We start from the raw sequence: 22,461 nt of genomic DNA on the forward strand, positions 1-22,461 counted from the left end.
TAATCTGCTATTTGTGATTGTTGTTTCAGAATTTTGTCATCTGATAGCAATGTTCAAGATTTCCAGAAGCTCACAGAGATTCTGCACATCTTTCTAAATAATGATGAGGTATTAAAATAACTTGCAGGAAAATAGAATGTTTAAACATTTCTATTCATTTAGTTATTCACTTTTTAAGTTTTATGCTGAATAATACAATAAAAGTTGATCCCTATTTGCATAAGAAAATAAATCTTGGAGATTACTCATGTTTCTGTTTGTTTTCTATTTTACCTGTTCACTTTTGTTGCTATGGGAAGTTTTATTCAAATAGTTTATTTGCTTGTTCCTTGCAGACAAATATTTATGTTACTGGAATCTCTGCGCAGGATTTGCATGAATGCTTTACTCATGAGGAGTACAGGTGAGTTGCAAACAGGTTTTTGTCTGACAGTGTAAACGAGCATGCTGTGTGCAATATGATCTCAATGTGCATGCTACTGAGTCTCTGAATTGTTGCCTCACAGTCTGATATATGGATGATTTTCTTTATTTAGTGCATGAGCAGAGCCTTGTATCATTGACCTAAAGCTATTGTTAATGTTTTGTTCAAAACTTTGAAGAGAACATACAGGACTGGATCAGTTAAGGACAAGCTGGTATAGAATCCAAACTCCATTTGCGGGGCCATTATATCATCATTTACATATGAAATATTAATGGCTTTTAGGCTAAAATCGAGTTTATGGCTGTTGATTCAGAGTTGTTGAACAGAATTTATTAGTTTGGAACAAGTGGAATAAGTGGTCACAACAAACAACTTGGACGGAAAAACACTTTGAATTTCGAGTGAATAATTTCTAAGATCCTGACAAAATTGGGGAATCTATTGAGATCGTAGCAGCTTCCTCTGCACTTAGTTAACAGTCTGTGTGCCTATCTTGATCTGATTTTTTTTTGTCTCTGTGCTTTAGTCTAATTCCCTTGCATGCTACAGCTGAAATATTTTGAAATTGTGGATTGCATTCCAGTAGTCATTAATGGGGACAAGGAAAGTTTCCCATTTTTGACATGTAGTTACAGCATCAAGATATAACATGGCAAATGCAAACTAAAGATCTTTCTACACTTTTCTCCAGTAGGTTTAAACCCACTTGGCCCTATAAATGTTTTTCATTTCCTACATTAACTATTCTGAAATTGCCAGTTTCAGATTAACTCGTGAAGAATTCTGTGTTGTGGTTCTCTGCCAAATAGAAATTAGGTTTGGAATGCCAAGACTCACTGGAAGCACTCAACCAGCAGAGATCAGTCTTTTCTCTTAGTAATTGGAGCTAGACTCAAACCCGGGTCACAGAGGTGAAAGTACAGCATGCTAATTCACTGTGTTGCCCAAACCATAAATAGGCATTATATTATAAACTAAAGTTAAAGAATTATCTTGTACTGCAAAACAACATTTCTATTGTTCTGATTAAAATTGCATTTTTGCAGTTCTTAATTTGGTATAGGACTCTACTGTTTTGAAATTGGCTGCTGTACAGTAGCACAGATCTTATGTCTCTATCAATTATATTTCCAAATGCATCATTTAATAAGGAACACTATGCACATTGCAACATGTTATTTTCATGGCATGCAGACAGCCTGGAAGATTTAATGTGCATTAAAATAGACCAGAAAGGAGGAGGGGGTGATCCTCGTCTCTCTATCATCCCAATTTCAGGTGATTGTGAGACAGAAGAGGACTGAAAATTTCTGGCAAGTTCTGACCATATTTGAGTTGAGCCTGCAACAGGCACCTGATGCTCCCATTGCAAAAAGGCAGGAATTGTATGTGACAACCTATCCATAGTTTATAGTTTAGTCTGAGTTTGTTAATTTGTTGCTTGGACGGTTGCTGCATAAATATTAATATCCTGATTCAACTGTTGTGTGTTCAACATTTTCTATTTTCATTTGAGCACACAAGTTAATTTCCAACTGTTTTCTCATTACATGAAGTGCATTTATGTCTAACTATACACGTTTCCCTAAAGTTTCAGTATTATTTGGTCATAAGTAATGTAAAAATAAATAAAGACTTGTATTTCACAGCACCTAATCATGATCAGAGGACATGCTGAAGCTCTTGACAACCAACTAATTACTTTTGAAATGTAGTCATTGTTGTGATGTAAACAAATCTAGTAATCAACCTGCATCAGACACCACAAACAATAAGTAGATGAATGGCCGGTTAATTTGTTTTGGGTGGTGTTGGTTGAAAAAAAAAGACTTGCATTTATATAACGCTTTGCATAATCAATGGATGTCTCAAAGCGCATTACAGCCTTGGAAGTACTTTTTGTTTTGTAGGGTTGATGCCTGTTGGACCAAACATTGACTTGTTTGATCAGTGATGAATAGGTACCTAGTACCAAGGCATCACAAGACCCAAAAGTCCAATAGGATGAGGATCAATGTTTCAACCCTAAAACAGCACAACTGAGGAGAGGAATTCCAATTGTAGCTCGCAACAAATCTGGAAAATCTTCTTACATCTAACGCAATTCTAGAACAGTGGGACCTAGAACAGTTGTACTAGACTCCTGTGCCCAAACTATTGGGTTCGAGCGTCATCGTCACCAGAACTTGTTCATTGGAAACAATGCTGAAATATGTGACCACCTAGAACAAAAACAAGTAGCCTTCATTGCCTGGTAGAACAGCCCATGGTTGCAAGTGAAGAAAGCAGCATTTCAACAGCCCAAGGCTGACCCTCCCAAAGACACATCTTGCAGATAAAGGACATGTAGTAGGAAGAGAGAGCCTGAGCGATCCAAAAATATGCTTACTGTCATGATATGCAAAGCTTTTTTGGAACCACTAGAGCCAATCTATAGACCAAGGTCAAATGGACAAAATCACCTTCGTTCACAGGATGGTGTTTCTCCCCTTAAGGATGACAATGCGGGAATATTGGAAAGTAAATTTTGAACAACTTAACTTTGAATCCACAGTGGCAGTTGATATTCTCCAGGGTATCCCCCAGTATCCTGTGGTAGAATCACGGGTGAACCACCATCGTTGGGAGAGCTGCGACAAGCAATCAAATGGATGAAAAGCAGCAAAGCCTATGGCCCCAGTGGTATTCCACCTGAAGTTTTCAAAGCTGGCTGACTTTTGTTCCCATCAAGACTTCTCTAATCCATAGGATGAGTGCATGAAGGAAAAGAATTGCCCTCTGGCTTCAGAAATGCAACAGTTGTAACTATCTTCACAAAGAGAGATAAATCATGGTGTGGAAGGTATTGGGGTATTTCCCTCTTGTCCATAGCAGGGAAAATCCCTTTTTATGTTCATTTACGGGATGTGGGTGTTGCTGGCTGGGCCAGCATTTATTGCCCATCCCTAATTGCTCTTGCTAAGGCGGTGGATTTACAAGCCACTCTTGGTCTCTTCAAGGGAGAAATGTTGGAAACAACATGAGAATTCTCAGCTCTTCTAATATGCTGTGGAATCTTTAGCAATTTCCTAAATATCAGAACAGGAAGTGAGCTTCAATTTTAATGCCACATCCAAAAAACAGCACCTCCAATGGCACAGTATTGCATAGTTAAATAGTACTTACAGCACAGAAACAACCCAAAAGGTCTTCATTGAATCCCATCAAAATATCCTTTTATTCCTTCCTCCATCACATGCATATCCCCTTAAATCCATCCACTTGTTGTGGTAGTGAGTTCTGCATTCTAGCCCCTCTCTGGGCAATGCAGTTTCTCCTGAATTCCCTATTGGATTTCTTAATAACTATGTTGATGACCCTAGTTCTGGTCTCACCTGCAAATGTAAACATCTTCCATACATCTACCCTATCAAACCCTCATAATCTTGAAAATCTCTAGGCCACTCCCCCTCACCCCAATCCCAAGTCTTTCTCTAAAGTAAACAGCCCTACACTTACAATTTTTCCTTTGTAGGTGTAAATCTCTCAGTTCCGGTATCATCCCAGTAAATCTTTCTTGCACCTTCTCCAGTACTTCTACATTCCCTTTATAATTGAGACCAGAACTCTGCACAGTACTCTCAAGTGTGGTCTGATAAGGACCATAAGACATAGGAGCAAAAATTAGGTCATTCGGCCCATCGAGTCTGCTCCGCCATTCAATCATGGCTGATAAGTTTCTCAACCCCATTCTCCCGCTTTCTCCCCGTAACCTTTGATCAAGGTTCTATACAAGTTTCACAATTTTTCTGCTTTTCAGCTCTCTTCCTGTAGAGCCGAATCCCTGGAGATGGTGAAAGTCCAATCCCCTATCCAATGCAGGGGGTAGTGGGGGAGGTGTTGGTAGTGGTGTGTGTATAGGGGATGATGGGGGAACTTGCAGAGTATTCCTGTTCCCCTGGGCCCACAAGCACTGTGAAGGCACTTGCCTTCTGTTCTGTTTGTTTTTTTTTATGGCCTTATTAACCATTTACCAGGACGTTGCCTGGGCTGGAAAGTTTTAGCTATGAGGAGCGATTAGATAGACTGGGGTTATTTTCCCTGGAGCAGAGGAAATTGATGGGGGGCATGATTGAGATGCATAAAATTATGAGGGGCATAGGTAGGGTAGGCAGGAAGGAATTTTTCCCACTGGTGGAACAATCAATAACCAGGGGGCATAGATTTAAGGGAAGGGGCAGGAGGTTTAGAGGGAATGTGAGGAAGCATTTTTTCACCCAGAGGGTGGTGGGAATCTGGAACTCACTGCCTGAAAGTGTGGTAGAACAGAAACCCTCAACATTTAAGAAGTATTTGGATGTGCACTTGTGATGCCGTGGCTATGGGCCTAGTGCTGGAAAATGAGATTAGAATAGTTAGGTACTTGTTTTACCGGCGCAGACTTGATGAGCCAAAGGGCCTTTTTCTGTGCTGTAGACCTCTGACTCTATTTCTGGCGATTAATGTATTTGTAACACCAGATTCCCCTCTCCCTTTGTCCTATTTAGAGGTTCATCAGGAAATTTTAACATGCGGGTGCAGGTGGGATTGAGGGTAGATGGTGGGTTGAATGACTAAAAAATGGAAGCATTTGGGAAGCCAACTCCAATCTGCTGTCCTCCAGCTTTTACTCAGCAGGACAAAGGTTAGACAGTCAGCCCGTTCCCCGGAGGCAGGTTGGCATTTTAAATGTTAATAAGACTGGAAGCCTTGGATGTAACTTGCTGTGGTCGGCCGGGTTTCCCAGACTGCAGGAAACCTTAGTAGCTGCAGCAAGCCAGGGACAGTCTCGGAGAGAAGGCAAGTGCTTTCACAGTGCTTGTGGACCCAGAGGAACAGGAGTACTGGCTCTGCAAGTTCCCCCCTTATCCCTTATACACCCACCACCACCAACACCTTTCCACCCCCCGCACTGTGTTGGGGATTGGACCTCCTGTCTCTCTCTCTCCTCCACACCCCCCCCCCCACCGCCAACCAACCAAACATACCACCCACCCTGGCGTTTGGGGACTGGATCTCACCACACCCTAAGATCAAAATAAAAACAGTGCCGGAACAACTCTGGGTCTGGCCGCACCGGTGGAGAGGGAAACAGTTAACATTTTGAGTACAATATAACTCTTCTTCGGAACTGACTAGGATCAAACCCCTCCTCCAAGAAGTGTCCTCTTTATTCTTCTTACCAAAGTGTACCACCTAATTGATCTATATTATGGTTCATTTGCTAATTGTACAGCCATTATGCAAGTTTCTTCATGTCTTCCTGTATTTTATGGCACTCCTCTCCAGCCAATTTGTGTTGCCCACAAAGTTTGAAATCGTACTTCTGATTCCAGAGTTTAAATTGTTTGTATATTTAAGTGTCGGCCTAGATTAGGCTTGGAACAGGACATCTGGCTCAGAGACAAGAGATTTACCAACTAAGAGAAGCATCCACAAATATAGCAATTTGATGTATTATTTGGGTTTAAATAACGCAGGATTTCCAACTCTCCAAGAACTCCAAGTTTAGGCTATACCTCAGATATTTTCTCAGGCCTAGGAATCCTGGTCGCTCCAATAAGTGGTCTTGGTGTGTTAAATTTAAGAGTACCGTACTTCTTATTATCTAGAAGTGTGACCTCAATGGATAGCCTATGTTTTGTGATGGAATGAAATATGATGAAAGGAGATGGATATGAATTAGTAAGCAGCTTTATTTCACAGACAGTCAGTGAATGTACAGGGTAACAGTAAAAACTAATTTAACTTACTTAACTCAATCTCATTTTCTTTCCCTGAAAACATAGAAGAAGAAAATATGTGTCCCATCCTTTTCATTTCTTGTTATGGTCTTGCTTTTCTTTCAGACCACTTCTAGCTGCAAAAAATTGCTTTTAATTTTTGACTTCCAGTATCCAGGTCTCCAGTTGTCTGCACATATAGCCCTTTGAATGCCCAACCAAAGGGTTTGTTGCAGCACTGAAGTCCTCTTCCTCCCTTCGAGTATGAGTTTTAAAGAAACTATTGTCAAGGCCGATGGGCCTGGAATTGGACAATTTACCCTTACCGATATTGTCCCATTTTGAAGCAGTTTGTTAGCTGTTACATTGCCCAAAATGGCCTGTCTTGTTTTATGAATACGAAATAGGAGCAGAAGTAGCCATTCAGCCCCTCGAGCCCACTCCGCCGTTCAATAAATCATGGCTGATCTGTTTTTGTTTTGAATTCCATATTCCCATCTAACCCCGATAACCTTTAATTCCTTTGCTTAACAAGAATCTAACTACCTCTGCCTTAAAAATATTCAATGAACCCACCTCCACCACCATCTGAGGCAGAGTTCCAAAGCCTCTCAAACCTCAGAGAAAAAAATTTCTTCTCATCTCTGTCTTAAAATGGCAACCCCTAATTTTAAAGCAGTGCCTCCTAGATCTGGAGTCCTCCACTAGAGGAAACATCCTTTCCACTTCCACCCTGTCAGTACCATTCAAGATCTTATAAACTTCAGTCAAGTCACCCCTCACTCTTCTAAACTCCAGCGGAAACAAGTCCAGTCTGTCTAACCTTCCCTCATATGACAACCCGCACATTCCAGGTATTAATCTAGTAAACCTCCTCTGAACTACCTCCAGCGCATTTACGTCCATCCTTAAATAAGGAGACCAAAGCTGCACATTGTATTTGAGGTGTGGTCTCACCAATGCCCTGTATAACTGAAACATAACACCCTTTCTGTTATGTTCAATTCCTCTTGTAATAAAGGATAGCATCCATTAGCCTTCTTAATTATTTGCTGTACCTGCATACTAACTTTTTGTGACACATGCACTAGAACACTGCACCTTGGAATTCTGCAGCCGTTCTCCATTTAAGTAATACTCTGGTCTTTTCTTCTTCCTGCTAAAGTGAACAACTTCACATTTTCCTATATTATACTCCATCTGCCAGATTTTTGCCTACTCACTCAACCTACGTATATCTGTCTGCAACCTCCTTATGTTCTCTTCACCACATACTTTCCTCCTTGTCTTTGTGTCATCTGCAAATTTAGCTACCATGTCTTCACTCCCCTCATCTATATAATTGATATAAGCTGTAAAAAGTTGAGGCCCCAGCACAGACTGCTGCGGGACTCCACTTGTCACATCCTGCCAATCAGCAGAAGACCGTATGCATACTCTGTTTTCTGCCAGCCAGCCAATCTTCCATTCATGCCAATATGTTACCTCCGAAATCATGAGCTTTTATTTTCTGCAATAACCTTTTGATGTGGCGCTTATCAAATGTCTTCTGGAAACCCAAGTACAGTACATCTACAGGCTCCCCTTTTAACCACATGTTGCTCCTTCAAAGAACTCCAATAAATTGATTAAACATGATTTCCCTTTCACAAAACCAAGTTAATTCTTCCCGATTACCTTGGGTTTCTTCTAAATGCCCAGCTATAACCTCCTTAATGATCGATTCTAACACCTTCCCCACAACAGACATCAAGTTAACTGGCCTATAGTTTCTGTTTTTTGGTCCCCCTTCCTTCTTGAGTAGAGGAGTTATACTTCCTACTTTCCAGTCTGATGGAACCTTTCCAGAATCTATGGAATTTTAGAAAATTAACACCAATGCATCTACTACTTCATTAGCCACCTCTTTTAAGATCTTAGGATGAAGCCCATCAGGACCCAGAGACTTGTCAGCCTGCAGCTCCATCAGTTTGCTCAGTACGGCTTCCCAAGTGATTGTAATTTCACCAAGTTCCTCTCTCCCTTCCACCTCCTGATTTGTAGCTATTACTGGAATGTTTTTTGCATCCTCGATAGTGAAGACAGAAGCAAAATATTTGTCCATGTCACCTGCCATTTCCTTATTATCTACTATTAACTCCCCACTGTCACTCTGGAGGACCAACACTCACTTTACTTTCTCTTTTTTTTGAATACCTGTAGGAACTCTTGCTTTACATTTCTAACTAGCTTCCTCTCATACTCTAATTTCTTTCTTCTGATTAACCTTTTAGTCGTTCTCTGCTGTTCTTTATATTCTGACCAGTCATCTGACCTGCCATTCATCGTTGCGCAGTTATATGCTTTTCTTTAAGTTTGATGCTCTCCTTAACTACTTTAGTTAACCACAGATGGTGGGCCTTTAGAATTTTTCTTTATAGCAGCAATATACTTCTGAGCACTCTGAAATACCCCCTTAAATGCCTGCCACTGCTTCTCTATTGATATATCCCCTAGCCTAGTATCCCAGTTCACTTCAGTTAGCTCAGCTTTCATGTCCACATAGTTGCCCTTATTTAAGTTTAAAATATTAGCCTTAGACCTACTCTTCCCCCTTTCAAACTGGATATAAAATTCAGTCATATTGTGGTCACTGCTACTAGGGATACCTTTACTCTGAGGTCATTAATGAATTCTGTCACATTACACAATACCAAGTCTAGTATATCCTGCTCTCTGGCTGGTTCCAGAATATGCTGTTCTAAGAAACTATCTCAAAAGCATTCTGTGAACTCCTAATCCAGGCTACTACTGTCAGTCTGATGTTTCTAGTTTATGTGAATTAAAATCACCTTTTATCACAAGCACCCAATATTTCATCTTGTATAACAAAAACAGAATTACCTGGAAAAACTCAGCAGGTCTGGCAGCATCGGCGGAGAAGAAAAGAGTTGACGTTTCGAGTCCTCATGACCCTTCGACAGAACTTGAGTTCGAGTCCAAGAAAGAGTTGAAATATAAGCTGGTTTAAGGTGTGTGGGGGGGGCGGAGAGAGAGGGAGAGTATACTTTGTCCTACATTGTGGTTCCTGTTAGGGTCCTGTAGACCACTCCCACTAGTGACTCCTTTCCCCTACTATTTCTCATCTCCACAGAAACTGATTGTACATCCTGATCTCCTGAACCAAAGTCATCTTTAACTATTGTACCAATGCCATCCTTGATCAACAGTGCTACCCCTCACCTTTATCTAGCTTCCTATTCTTCTTAAATATCATATACCCCTCAATGCACATCTTCAGCCCTCACAGCTTGTGACCTCCCCTCACCTCTTCTTCATCTTTTTAAAACATATGTAGATTTAAAACATACTCTATAAACATAACTCAAATCTCTAAATATTTTCTTTTTAAAATAAATCAAAATTCCTGAATTATGACACTTGGTTATTTCTAGTTGTGAGGTATCATAGGGATCAGTGCTGGGGCCTCAACTATTTACAACCTATATTAATGACTTAGATGAAGAGACCGATATATTGTAACTAATTTTGCTGATGATACAAAGATAGGTGGGAAAGCAAATTATGAGGAGGATACACTAGGCCGGATTTTCGTGGAAGTGTCGAGAAGGTCGAGTCAGGAAATGTCCTGACTTGTCAGACCATCATCTTTTCATTCCAGGGAGATGGAATAAAAACCATTCAAAACATTAAATCTCCTCAAGTGATTAATATGATGTAAAAACAAACACTTATTCACTTAGCACATCAAAGGCAGATAATGCTTTAATAATCTCTTAACACTGCTAATCAAAAGGTGAACACTGATCCCTGCTGAGATGTGTGTAGTTTTTGAAACGCAAACAAGCATTCATAATTAATCGACTGTCAAAGCAAACTCTGAGAAATCTAAACAATGGAGTCCAATGAAACTGATGAAACCAGGTGGTCTTTTTTTCTAAACTACACCGGATGTCCTGTCAATCATAGCAGTCTAGGAGCAGGTGGGTACTTTTTTTCTCTAGGTGAAAGTTGCTAAAGGGTTTTTCCCAGTTTAAAATGGCTCTTGGCATTGAAATAATTTCAGATCATGTCATAGAGTTCCCAAGAACGCTGTTCTTCAGTTTTGAATGCATAATATTAATATCTATTATGTTCTGTTGATGGATGTTAAATACTTAGTGGTTTAAGGTGATAAGGTGAACAGGTGTTGAGTATTGATTAGTTACTTTACATACAAATGAATATAATTAAGAGTCAGCCAGCACAGGGAGAGATTGTGTTAGGGTGGAAAAGTAATCTCTGTGGTAAGCAATAATCAGTCTCTCCCAAAGCATCCTAGTCTCAGCGTCTTCTTCATAACCAGGCTTGGGAGTTTTCTCTGACATTGGTAGCAGAGAATGGTTGCCTGAAAGTGAAGATTGGAGTAAGGTTTACTTCCAGACAGAAGGTTAGACTTAGAGTTTTTTTTTGAGAGAAGATGGCAATTGGAGACTCTTTGAAGAAAGATGACTGAAACTAGGTACAAGATGGCAGGATATGATTTTCCACCATGTTTTGTGATTGATGGGAAATAAAGCTGATGCATGGACATGATTTATGTCTCTACTGGAAAGAAAGCAAGGTGTAGCTCTGGCACTTTCACTCCTGCTAGGAGCAAGAACAGCTGCAAAGTATTCTCGGAACTAGATACTCAGGAACTGAACATGAGAAGGTTTGGACATTCTCTTAAAATTCAAGGATAAAATTTATATGAAAGATGACTCATTGAATGCCCATGAGGCTTCGCTGTACTTTGATAAATTTAGAAAAAATGGATGATTCTTCCGTGAAAAAATACATCATGGAGTTTAACCAACTATATATGAGATTGCAGCGATTCCACATGGAAATTCCTAAATCAGCACTTGCCTTTAAATTATTGGACTGTGCTAGGATACCAAACATGAATAGGCTCTTGGTTTTAAACGGAATTAGATTCAAAGGGAGAGAAACACTTTTGGATCAAATTTCTGAAGCCTTAAAAAAAAGATTTTCCAGAAGGCATTTGTTTCCGGCCGCTTTTATGGCACAAATGGGCTCATCAGCAGTGACACCAAAGATGGAGAATACATTGCTAGCAGCATTTTGAAACCATTCGAACATAGGGCCAAAATGTCAGTACAAAAGAAGGGTTACAAACAAAAAGTACGAGGACAGACATCCTTTTGGGAGCTATAACTGGCGGCGGGAGTTGGGCAATTTTGGAAAGAGAATGAACCCCAGGGATAATCAAGGGGTGGTCATCAAGTGCTTCAGATATGACGCTGAGTATCATTATGTTGAATTGCCCAAAAATGAAAACCAGGGCTTTTGAGACAACACATGACATGGAAGATGAGAAGGACAATACTGACCAATCAGAAGGAATCTTATTGGTCACCAGAGGCTTCTGTCCGGTAATGAGTATCCTAGTTGTAGATTCGTTCAGTTGCGCAGTTCTAGATAGTGGGTGCACATCCACGGTGTGTGGGGTGGACTGGCTAATATGTTACATGGATTCTTTAGGTAAGGAAGACCAAAGTAAAATCAAACAATATAACATTTTTACTTGTTGCAGGTTCAGTGATGGTAACAAGTTGAAATCACTAAAGAGAATAGTAATTCTGTGTAAAGTAGCAAGAGTAAATCACTTTATCGAGTGAAATATCTTTACTGTTAAGTAAGCCTTCAATGAAAAATGCCCAAATGAAGTTGAACATGGAGCATGATAAATCGATTGCCTTTGGGAGATCTGTAGATTTGCAATTTATATAGTCAGGACGTTGTATTTCTTTAAGGCCTATCATCTCTAGACTGAATGCTAAAGAGATATTGGCAACTGGGGATAGCGATTTAAAGGAGAAGAAGCAAATTATAAAATTGCATTGACAATTTTCACATCCCTCTTGCCATTGATTGAAGGTTCTGATAAAGGATGCAGGGGTACTGGATGAGGAATGTTAGTGAAAATTTGATATTTGTGTAAAGTACAGGAGAGCACTATCATGACCAGGAGTCTTCCACCAAGAGACTTTAATGAAACTGTAGTGATCGACCTCAAAGCATGGAATAAAGAAAAAAATATTTTCTACATTTTGTAGATGTAGTGACCAGATTTAATCTCTCAATGGTAATTTATGGTAAGATAATGGAAAGATGGATGGGAACGGGGTTGAGAGCACCAGCTAAATTCTTAATGGACAATGGAGGAGAACTTGCCAATGATGAATTCAGGAGTGTGTGTGAAAATTTGTGTACTGTAGCAATGCATACAGCAGCAGAAAACCTTTTAGCAATGGGATGTATGAGAAAAATCACGCTGTGATTGACAAAATGCTCCAAGAAATTATAGCTGACCAACTGAATTATAAATTGACAAATGCTGTAGCGTGGGCAGTGCATGCAAAAATCACGCTTCAGATTGTTGGGGGCTACGGTTCCTATCAATTAGTTTATAGCAGGAATCTGAAGATACCGTCAATAATGTGGGACTATCATTAGTTCTACTTTTGCAGAACATTTGAATGCCATGCATGCAGGGAGGAGAGCATTTATTAAGGCAGAGGTTTCAGAAAAACAGCAGGGGAGCTCTGAGGTATCGAGTCAGGCTGTCAGAAATAAACTTTAAGCCCGGGGAAATGGCACAAAAGAAAGAGAAGGGTAGAAAGTACGGAGAGGCCCAGGAAAATTTCTACGCGCTGATGACAAAACGGTAATCATGCAACATGGTAACCAAATTGTTAGAGGACATTCCATGTGACTTACTGGCACTGATTACACATTGACAGAACCTGATCAGATGATGCATCATGCACTACACACACATGTATGCCAGACCTATACAAACAACAGATTGTGGCAGATGACAAGCTAACTGAGAGTATACCAAATGATAGTGAAGATCAGGATAGGGCCATTTACCACAAAGATCAACTACAAAAGTTGAAACTAGGGTGGCGTATATGCCAGAAGGGGCTAATGAGAAGAAAGGGCAGGAAAGGCCACAGGAAAATATAAAAAAACTGGCTGAATGTATAAGATGGGGAGAATATCAGAGCCATGGATTGGCAGAATGGAGTAAAAATGTGGAAAGCCAGGAAACATAGGCAGTGGCCTTATGGTGATCACAGCCTAAGAACTTGTGAAAGGAAGTCTAGTTGCAGGAGAGACCAAACAAGTAACAGTAGTCCAGATAGGGACAAGAGATCTAGTAGGGGACGTAGTTTAACAAGGCCAAAGACCAAAAACAGGTGAGGGGTGGCACAAGAAGTAAGAACTCCTACGATGGAGAAATTCTAGTGACTACTAATAAGTAGATGGCAAATTGGTAAAGGAGGCAAAACAAAAGGAACTTGACAGTTGGAGAGAGTTTACATGGAGATGCCAGACAAAGGACAACCAATACTGTACCATAGTGGATATGTACAGAGAAACTACTTCCTGATGGTCCGTATAAAGCTAAAGCCAGACATGTAGCTTGGGGATTTGGGAAACAACTGGGCAACCAGGAAATTGGAGTAGACTCCCCAACAGCAGGAAAAGTAAGTTTGAGTGTTTTCCTAGAAATTTTAGCGACATACTCATGAGTATATAAATCCATTAATGTCAAAGCAGCATTTTTGCAAGGGAAATGATTTCAAAGAGAAGTTTTCTTAAAGCTTCCAAAAGAAGCTGGAGATATAGAGGCTAAAATAATTATGGAGGCTAAATAAGTGTGTTTACGAGCTAAACAATGCATCCAGGGCATGGTATTTTTCAGTTAGGTCTGTGCTACTAAAAGCTGGTTGTCTTCAGCTAAAAGTAAATCCAGCAATGTTTTCTGGTCCTATGAAGGAAAACTAGCAGGCATTTTTCTTAATTCACATAGATGATTTCCTGGGGGTGGGAGTAGAATTCTGCAGCATTTGAGAAATTTGTGATAGATAAAATTATAAAGGAATTCAAAATTGGAAGTTGGACTTCTGGACGTTTTAAGTATGGAAGGTTGGACATTAGATAAACTAAGTTGGGAATAATCTTAATTCAACAGTCCTACTAGAGAATGTTAATAGGATCCTGATAAAAATCAGCCAGATCCTCACAAAAGAAAGACTCTACAATCAAGGAATTGCCCTCATAATTGTTGGGCACACGCATAAGTTGGAAGCGCGCCCACCAACGATTAAGAGGGCAATTAAGCCCACTTAAGTTCCAATTGACTCCGATTTTTCGTGATCTGTCCAACCTTACGGTTGGCGGATGGGCGAATCTGCCAGACAGACTTTGCGTCTAGGTGATGAAACTTCATCTAAGGACAGGATGAGGTTTCTGTTATTAAAGTTAAAAAGTTTTTGGACAGAATTTTCATCATCTGTATGTTCAGGTGACTGATTCTGATGCGTGGATGTATTTTCTGGATTTTAAAATCTTTATTGGTTGCTTTTAAATTCTTCAGCACCCTTAGGCAGCTTTCTGGGAGCTTTCATTCCTCGCCCCCCTGAGCCTGTGCTTATGTCAGTGCTCGCCCTCCCACTCCACCCCGGCAGCACTGAGCATTTCAGCCACTGTTTCACACTTGCTGCCCATTAATTGGCCAGCCAGCCTGAAATCGTGGTCGGAGACTGGATCGTGAGTGGCGGTCCATTTCCTGGACACTCCCGGGCCCACCAATTGCGTGCGCCCGCCAAACTAAAAATTCTGCCTAAACAAAAACAGAATTACCTGGAAAAACTCAGCAGGTCTGGCAGCATTGGCGGAGAAGAAACGAGTTGACGTTTCGAGTCCTCATGACCCTTCGACAGAACTTGAGTGAGTCCAAGAAAGAGTTGAAATATAAGCTGGTTTAAGGTGTGTAGGGGGGGAGAGAGAGAGAGAGAGAAGTGGAGGGGGTTGGTGTGGTTGTAGGGACAAACAAGCAGTGATAGAAGCAGATCGTCAAAAGATGTCACAACCAACAGAACAAAAGAACACATAGGTGTTAAAGTTGATGATATTATCTAAACGAATGTGCTAATTAAGAATGGATGGTAGGGCACTCAAGGTATAGCTCTAGTGGGGGTGGGGGGAGCATAAAAGATTTAAAAATATTTAAAAATAATGGAAATAGGTGGGAAAAGAAAAATCTATATAATTTATTGGGAAAAAAAAACAAAAGGAAGGGGGAAACAGAAAGGGGGTGGGGATGGAGGAGGGAGCTCAAGACCTAAAGTTGTTGAATTCAATATTCAGTCCAGAAGGCTGTAAAGTGCCTAGTCGGAAGATGAGGTGTTGTTCCTCCAGTTTGCATTGGGCTTCACTGGGACAATGCAGCAAGCCAAGGACAGACATGTGGGCAAGAGAGCAGGGTGGAGTGTTAAAATGGCAAGCGACAGGGAGGTTTGGGTCATTCTTGTGGACAGACCGCAGGTGTTCTGCAAAGCGGTTGCCCAGTTTACGTTTGGTCTCTCCAATGTAGAGGAGACCACATTGGGAGCAACGATTGCAGTAGACTAAGTTGGGGGAAATGCAAGTGAAATGCTGCTTCACTTGAAAGGATTGTTTGGGCCCTTGGACGGTGAGGAGAGAGGAAATGAAGGGGCAGGTGTTGCATCTTTTGCGTGGGCATGGGGTGGTGCCATAGGAGGGGGTTGAGGAGTAGGGGGTGATAGAGGAGTGGACCAGGGTGTCCCGGAGGGAACAATTCTTACGGAATGCCAACAGGGGGGGTGAAGGGAATATGTGTTTGGTGGTGGCATTATGCTGGAGTTGGCGGAAATGGTGGAGGATGATCCTTTGAATGCGGAGGCTGGTGGGGTGATAAGTGAGAACAAGGGGGACCCTATCATGTTTCTGGGAGGGAGGAGAAGGCGTGAGGGCGGATGCGCGGGAGTTGGGCCGGACACGGTTGAGGGCCCTGTCAACGACCGTGGGTGGGAAATCTCGGTTAAGGAAGAAGGAGGACATGTCAGAGGAACTGTTTTTGAAGGTAGCATCATCGTAACAGATGCAACGGAGGCGAAGGAACTGCGAGAATGGGATGGATGCCCCTTCATTTCCTCTCTCCTCACCGTCCAAGGGCCCAAACAATCCTTTCAAGTGAAGCAGCATTTCACTTGCATTTCCCCCAACTTAGTCTACTGCATTCGTTGCTCCCAATGTGGTCTCCTCTACATTGGAGAGACCAAACGTAAACTGGGCAACCGCTTTGCAGAACACCTGCGGTCTGTCCGCAAGAATGACCCAAACCTCCCTGTCGCTTGCCATTTTAACACTCCACCCTGCTCTCTTGCCCACATGTCTGTCCTTGGCTTGCTGCATTGTCCCAGTGAAGCCCAATGCAAACTGGAGGAACAACACCTCATCTTCCGACTAGGCACTTTACACCTTACAGGAAGCGGGGTGTGAGGAGCTGTAGTCGAGGTAGCTGTGGGAGTCGGTGGGTTTGTAATGGATATTGGTGGACAGTCTATCACCAGAGATTGAGACAGAGAGGTCAAGGAAGGGAAGGGAAGTGTCAGAGATAGACCATGTGAAAATGATGGAGGGGTGGAGATTGGAAGCAAAATTAATAAATTTTTCCAAGTCCCGACGAGAGCATGAGAGCATATTTCTGCGTTTAATTGACCGCCACTGCTCTTCAAGAAATGCCTACGTCCTTGAAGAAGGTCTGTTCGTCTCTGCGACAAGATTTCCGTATCTCTCTTTTGCCTTGCTCACCTTCATTGCTTTCCATTTCTCTCCTGGTGTTTGACAAGGTGTTTACTAAAACCCGCTTTCACAGCCATATCTCCTTTCTCAGTGACTGTCTCCGTCTCCGACTTACCCCACGTGGCTTTCAACTGAAATTCCACCCCTCATGTTTCGAACCCACCCAGGATTACAGGTATCTCCGGGAAATAAAACGTTTCTCGGACTGCTGTTCCCGTCACATTCTGAAATCCACACTCAGTGCCATGCGCCACCATATGAACACACTCGACCTCTCCCTCCAGCAGCACCGCCGTACCCTTTTTCAAAGCTGCGCGTGCCCCCTGTTTCATTTTATTCTTCGGCTCATCCGACGCCTCAACAAGAAACTTTTTCTCTTTCTCTCAAGTGCTAAGGAACGCAAGCTCCAACAACTCATCGACACCAACACCCGTCTAGGACCCTCCACCCCTGCCTGTCCCCACCCCATCTTCCAATCCCAGCCCCAGCTGTGTATTCACTATACCCCCTGACCTTCCCCTCTCCGATGCTGAACGTTCAGTGCTCAGCAAAGGACTTAGTTTCATACCCTTATGCCCTCACCTCAATGAATTTCGGGCTCGGCATGAGGCTGAACTCTTCTTCCGCCGTCTTTGTCTCCGGGCTCACTTCTTTGGGCAGGAGTCCTCTCCCCGTTCAACGGATCCTTTTACCTACCTCCAATACTCTCCCTCCACCTGGACCCCTCCCTCTGGATTCTTACTTTCTCTTGATCTTTTCATTGAGAAGTGTCGGCGCGACGTTAGTCGTCTCAATTTCTCTGCTCCTCTCACCCTTTCTAATCTGTCTCTCTCTCTGAACTTACTGCACTCCATTCTCTCAGGTCCAAACCTGACATTGTCATCAAACCCGCTGACAAGGGTGGTGCTGTTGTCTGGCACACTGACCTCTACCTCGCGGAGGCTGAGCGTCAACTCGCAGACACTTCCTCCTACCTCTCCCTGGACCATGACCCCACCACTGAACATCAAGCCATTGTTTCCAGGACTGTCACGGACCTCATCTCCTCTGGGGATCTTCCTCCCGCAGCTTCCAACCTGATAGCCGCCCAACCTCGGACGGCCCGCTTCTATCTCCTACCCAAAATCCACAAACAGAACTGCCCCGGTAGACTGATTGTCTCAGCTTGCTCCTGCCCCACAGAACTCATTTCTCATTATCTTGACTCCCTTCTCTCTCCCCTTGTCCAGTCCCTTCCCACCTACATCCGTGATTCCTCTGACACCTTACGTCACATCAACAATTTCCAGTTCCCTGGCCCCAACCGCTTCCTCTTCATCATGGACGTCCAATCCCTCTACACCTCCATCCCCCACCAGATGGTCTGAGGGCCCTTAGCTTCTTCCTCGAACAGAGGCCCAAACAATCCCCATCCACCACTACTCTCCTTCGTCTGGCTGAACTTGTTCTCACACTGAACAATTTCTCCTTCAACTCCTCTCACTTCCTCCAAATAAAAGGTGTGGCTATGGGTACCCGCATGGGCCCCAGCTATGCCTGTCTCTTTATGGGGTATGTGGAACATTCCTTGTTCCAGTCCTACTCCAGCCCCCTTCCACAACTCTTTCTCCGGTACATCGATGATTACTTCGGTGCTTCTTCATGCTCTCGTCGGGACTTGGAAAAATTTATTAATTTTGCTTCCAGTCTCCACCCCTCCATCATTTTCACGTGGTCCATCTCTGACACTTCCCTTCCCTTCCTTGACCTCTCTGTCTCAATCTCTGGTGATAGACTGTCCACCAATATCCATTACAAACCCACCGACTCCCACAGCTATCTCGACTACAGCTCCTCACACCCCGCTTCCTATAAGGACTCCATCCCATTCTCTCAGTTCCTTCGCCTCCGTCGCAACTGTTCCGATGATGTTACCTTCAAAAACAGTTCGTCTGACATGTCCTCCTTCTTCCTTAACCGAGATTTCCCACCCACGGTCGTTGACAGGGCCCTCAACCGTGTCCGGCCCATCTCCCGCGCATCCGCCCTCACGCCTTCTCCTCCCTCCCAGAAACATGATAGGGTCCCCCTTGTCCTCACTTATCACCCCACCAGCCTCCGCATTCAAAGGATCATCCTCCGCCATTTCCGCCAAATCCAGCATGATGCCACCACCAAACACATCTTCCCTTCACCCCCCCGTCGGCATTCCGTAGGGATCGTTCCCTCCAGGACACCCTGGTCCACTCCTCTATCACCCCCTACTCCTCAACCCCCTCCTATGGCACCACCCCATGCCCACGCAAAAGATGCAACACCTGCCCCTTCATTTCCTCTCTCCTCACCGTCCAAGGGCCCAAACAATCCTTTCAAGTGAAGCAGCATTTCCCCCAACTTAGTCTACTGCATTTGTTGCTCCCAATGTGGTCTCCTCTACATTGGAGAGACCAAACGTAAACTGGGCAACTGCTTTGCAGAACACCTGCAGTCTGTCCGCAAGAATGACCCAACCCTCCCTGTCGCTTGCCATTTTAACACTCCATCCTGCTCTCTTGCCCACATGTCTGTCCTTGGCTTGCTGCATTGTTCCAGTGAAGCCCAACACAAACTGGAGGAACAACACCTCATCTTCCGACTAGGCACTTTACAGCCTTCTGGACTGAATATTGAATTCAACAACTTTAGGTCTTGAGCTCCCTCCTCCATCCCCACCCCCTTTCTGTTTCCCCCTTCCTTTTGTTTTTTTTTCCAATAAATTATTTAGATTTTTCTTTTCCCACCTATTTCCATTATTTTAAAATATTTTTAAATCTTTTATGCTCCCCCCACCCCCACGAGCTATACCTTGAGTGCCCTACCATTCATTCTTAATTAGCACATTCATTTAGATAATATCATCAACTTTAACACCTATGTGTTCTTTTGTTCTGTTGTTTGTGACATCTTTTGACGATCTGCTTCTATCACTGCTTGTTTGTCCCTACAACCACACCAACCCCCTCCACTTCTCTCTCTCTCTCTCTCTCTCTCTCTCCCCCACTACACACCTTAAACCAGCTTATATTTCAACTCTTTCTTGGACTCACTCAAGTTCTGTCAAAGGGTCATGAGGACTCGAAACGTCAACTCTTTTCTTCTCCGCCGATGCTGCCAGACCTGCTGAGTTTTTCCAGGTAATTCTGTTTTTGTTTTGGATTTCCAGCATCCGCAGTTTTTTTGTTTTTATAAAAATTCTGCCTATTATGCTCTTAGTGGGAAGGAATGATAAATGTTGCCATTAGCCTGGGAATCAAAGGAAACAGTAGTTTAAAGCACCTTAGCTGCAGAGATATTTGGGCTGATAGAAGCGACAGATATAGCTATGTATTTATTGAGTATTTTAAAGGAACTCCTGCATAAGGGCAGCCGAGGAAAAATGTGCCTGTAGAATGCTATATAGATAACCACTCCCTTTGGGACAATGTCCATTCGACGAAGTGTGTCATGGAACAAAGGTTGAGGATTGATTTCACGTGTATAAAAGAAATGCTGGAAAAGAAGTAGTTTTCCAGAATAAAATGTGTTGATGCAAGTCACCAGTTGTTGGATTGTTTCACAAAAAGAACTGCTTGTTGAAGAAATTGTTGAATATCCTCTAAGAGGGACGTCTTGTGTTATAGTGGACAATGAGAACACAGGTTTTTATTTTGTAACTTTTTTTTGTTTTCAAGACAGGGGGAATATAAGATTGACTGTATAATATAATGTATTATCATTTTTGTATTATTTCTTATGAATATTTTTTGTTTGCATATTAATTTAATTTTAAGAAAAGAGGGGAATCTGAGTATCTAATAGGTTCTGTTGATGGATGCTAAATACCGATTAGTTTAAGGTAAAAGGTGAACAGGTGTTGGTAGTTGATTAGTTAACTATACTCAGATGTGTATATGAAGAAGAGTCAACCAGCAATGTAAGCGATTATGTTTGAGTGGAGAAATAAGCTCTGTGGTGAGCAATAAACAGTCTCCGCCAAAGCATCCTAGTCTCTGTCTCTTCACAACCAGGCTTAAGAGTTTTCTCTGACACAGTAGCACTTTTTCCAATAGGAAACATGCTCTAATGCATCTCAACACTTACACAATGCTGATCAATGTAATGGTCTACTTACTTTGTAGGACAGAACCCTATAAATGTGAGGTTGTCCACTTTGGCGTGAAGAATAGAAAAGCAGTATATTATTTAAATGGAAAGAGACAGCTTTGGTCCCCTTGCTTATGGAGGGATATACTTGCATTGGAGGCAGTTCAGAGAAGGTTCACTAGGCTGAAGGGGTTGTCTTATGAGAGAGGTTTAAGCAGATTGCTGCTATACTCATTGGAGTTTAGAAGAATGAGAAATAATCTCATTGAAATGTATAAGATTCTAAGGGGGCTTGACAGGGTAGATGCTAAGAGGATGTTTGTTTCCCCCTTGGGGTGGAGGAATCTAGAAAAAGGGGGCACAAGTTCAAAATAAGGAGTCTCCCGTTTAAGATGGAGATGAGGAGGAATTTCTTCTTGTGGAGGCTCATTAATCCTTGGAATTTTCTTTCCCAGGGATCCGAGGCTGGGATATTGAATATATTCAAAGCTGAGTTAGACAGTTTTTTGATCTACAAGGAAGGTGAGGATCATGGGGGATGGGTGGAACTAGGCAGGAAAGTGGAGTTAAGACCACAACAAGATCAGCCATCACCTTACTGAATGGCAGAGCAGGCTCAAAGGGCTAAATGACCTAATCCTCCTCCTATTTCTTATGACCTTAGTCTCTCTTACTTATAATTTTTATGTAAATACATAAGGAGTTATGGTGCCTGCATTAGAGTGCTTCAGTTGGAGTTTGGGTGAGAGAGTGAGTTCAGTGAAGAGGGAAGGAAGGATCCTTTCATTTTCTACCTTTCCTCAGTAAGAAGAGTGGCAGTCTTGGTGAGTAGGACCTGGTGAGTATTTCTTCTGTCCTTAATATCCTCTAAACTAGCAGAAGTAAAAGTAAAGGGAGTAATTTAAGGGTAAGCCATTTCAGGGCAGCTTGGTCAAGTGGAATGCTGCTCTTGTGCGATGTAGGAAATCAGGGACACTTCCATTGTTCAGGGCAACCACCTATGCAAGAAGCGTCTCCAGCTGCAGCTACTCAAAATCCACATTTCGGAGCTGGAGTTGCGGCTGGAGTCACTGGAGCATCCGCAAGGATGAGATCTTTGTGGATAGCACGTGCAGTGAGGTGGTCACACCACAGGTAAAGAGTGCACAGGCAGAAAGGGAATGGGTGACCGCCAGACAGAGTAAAGAACTAGGCAGGTAGTGCAGGAGTCCCTGGGTCCATCTTTCTCTCTAACAGATTTCCTGTTATAGATACTGCTGGGGGGGATGGCTTATCAAGGGAATGCAGCAAGAGCCAAATATGTGGCAGCACGGGGGCGGGGGGAAGAGTGGGAGAGCAGTAGTGGTAGGGGATTCTGTTGTATGGGGGTAAGGTGGATGTTTCTGCAGCTGCAGACATGACACCAAGCTGGTATGTTGCCTTCCTGGTGCCAGGGTCAAGGATGCCACTAAGCAGCTGCAGGACATTCTGAAGGGGCAACGTGAACAGCCAGAGGTCGTGGTCCATATCCGCACCAATGACATTGGT

The 22,461-nt window shown here is 42.7% G+C and overlaps 1 protein-coding gene across 4 annotated transcripts in view; it reads left to right on the forward strand.

Moving 5' to 3' along the window:
• swt1 (SWT1 RNA endoribonuclease homolog) overlaps nucleotides 1-22,461 on the forward strand; it is a 158,464-nt gene that overhangs the window by 124,547 nt on the left and 11,456 nt on the right. For 3 of the 4 annotated variants that reach the window (XM_041208723.1, XM_041208722.1, XM_041208724.1), the window contains exons 17-18: nucleotides 30-108; nucleotides 336-403. In XM_041208723.1, coding sequence (XP_041064657.1) covers nucleotides 30-108; nucleotides 336-403 — 147 coding nt within the window. The remainder of the gene's footprint in view (nucleotides 1-29; nucleotides 109-335; nucleotides 404-22,461) is intronic. The other variant, XM_041208725.1, reaches the window with a different exon arrangement.

This window comes from Carcharodon carcharias, chromosome 16, assembly GCF_017639515.1.
Source record: "Carcharodon carcharias isolate sCarCar2 chromosome 16, sCarCar2.pri, whole genome shotgun sequence".
Classification (NCBI taxonomy): Eukaryota; Metazoa; Chordata; class Chondrichthyes; order Lamniformes; family Lamnidae; genus Carcharodon; species Carcharodon carcharias.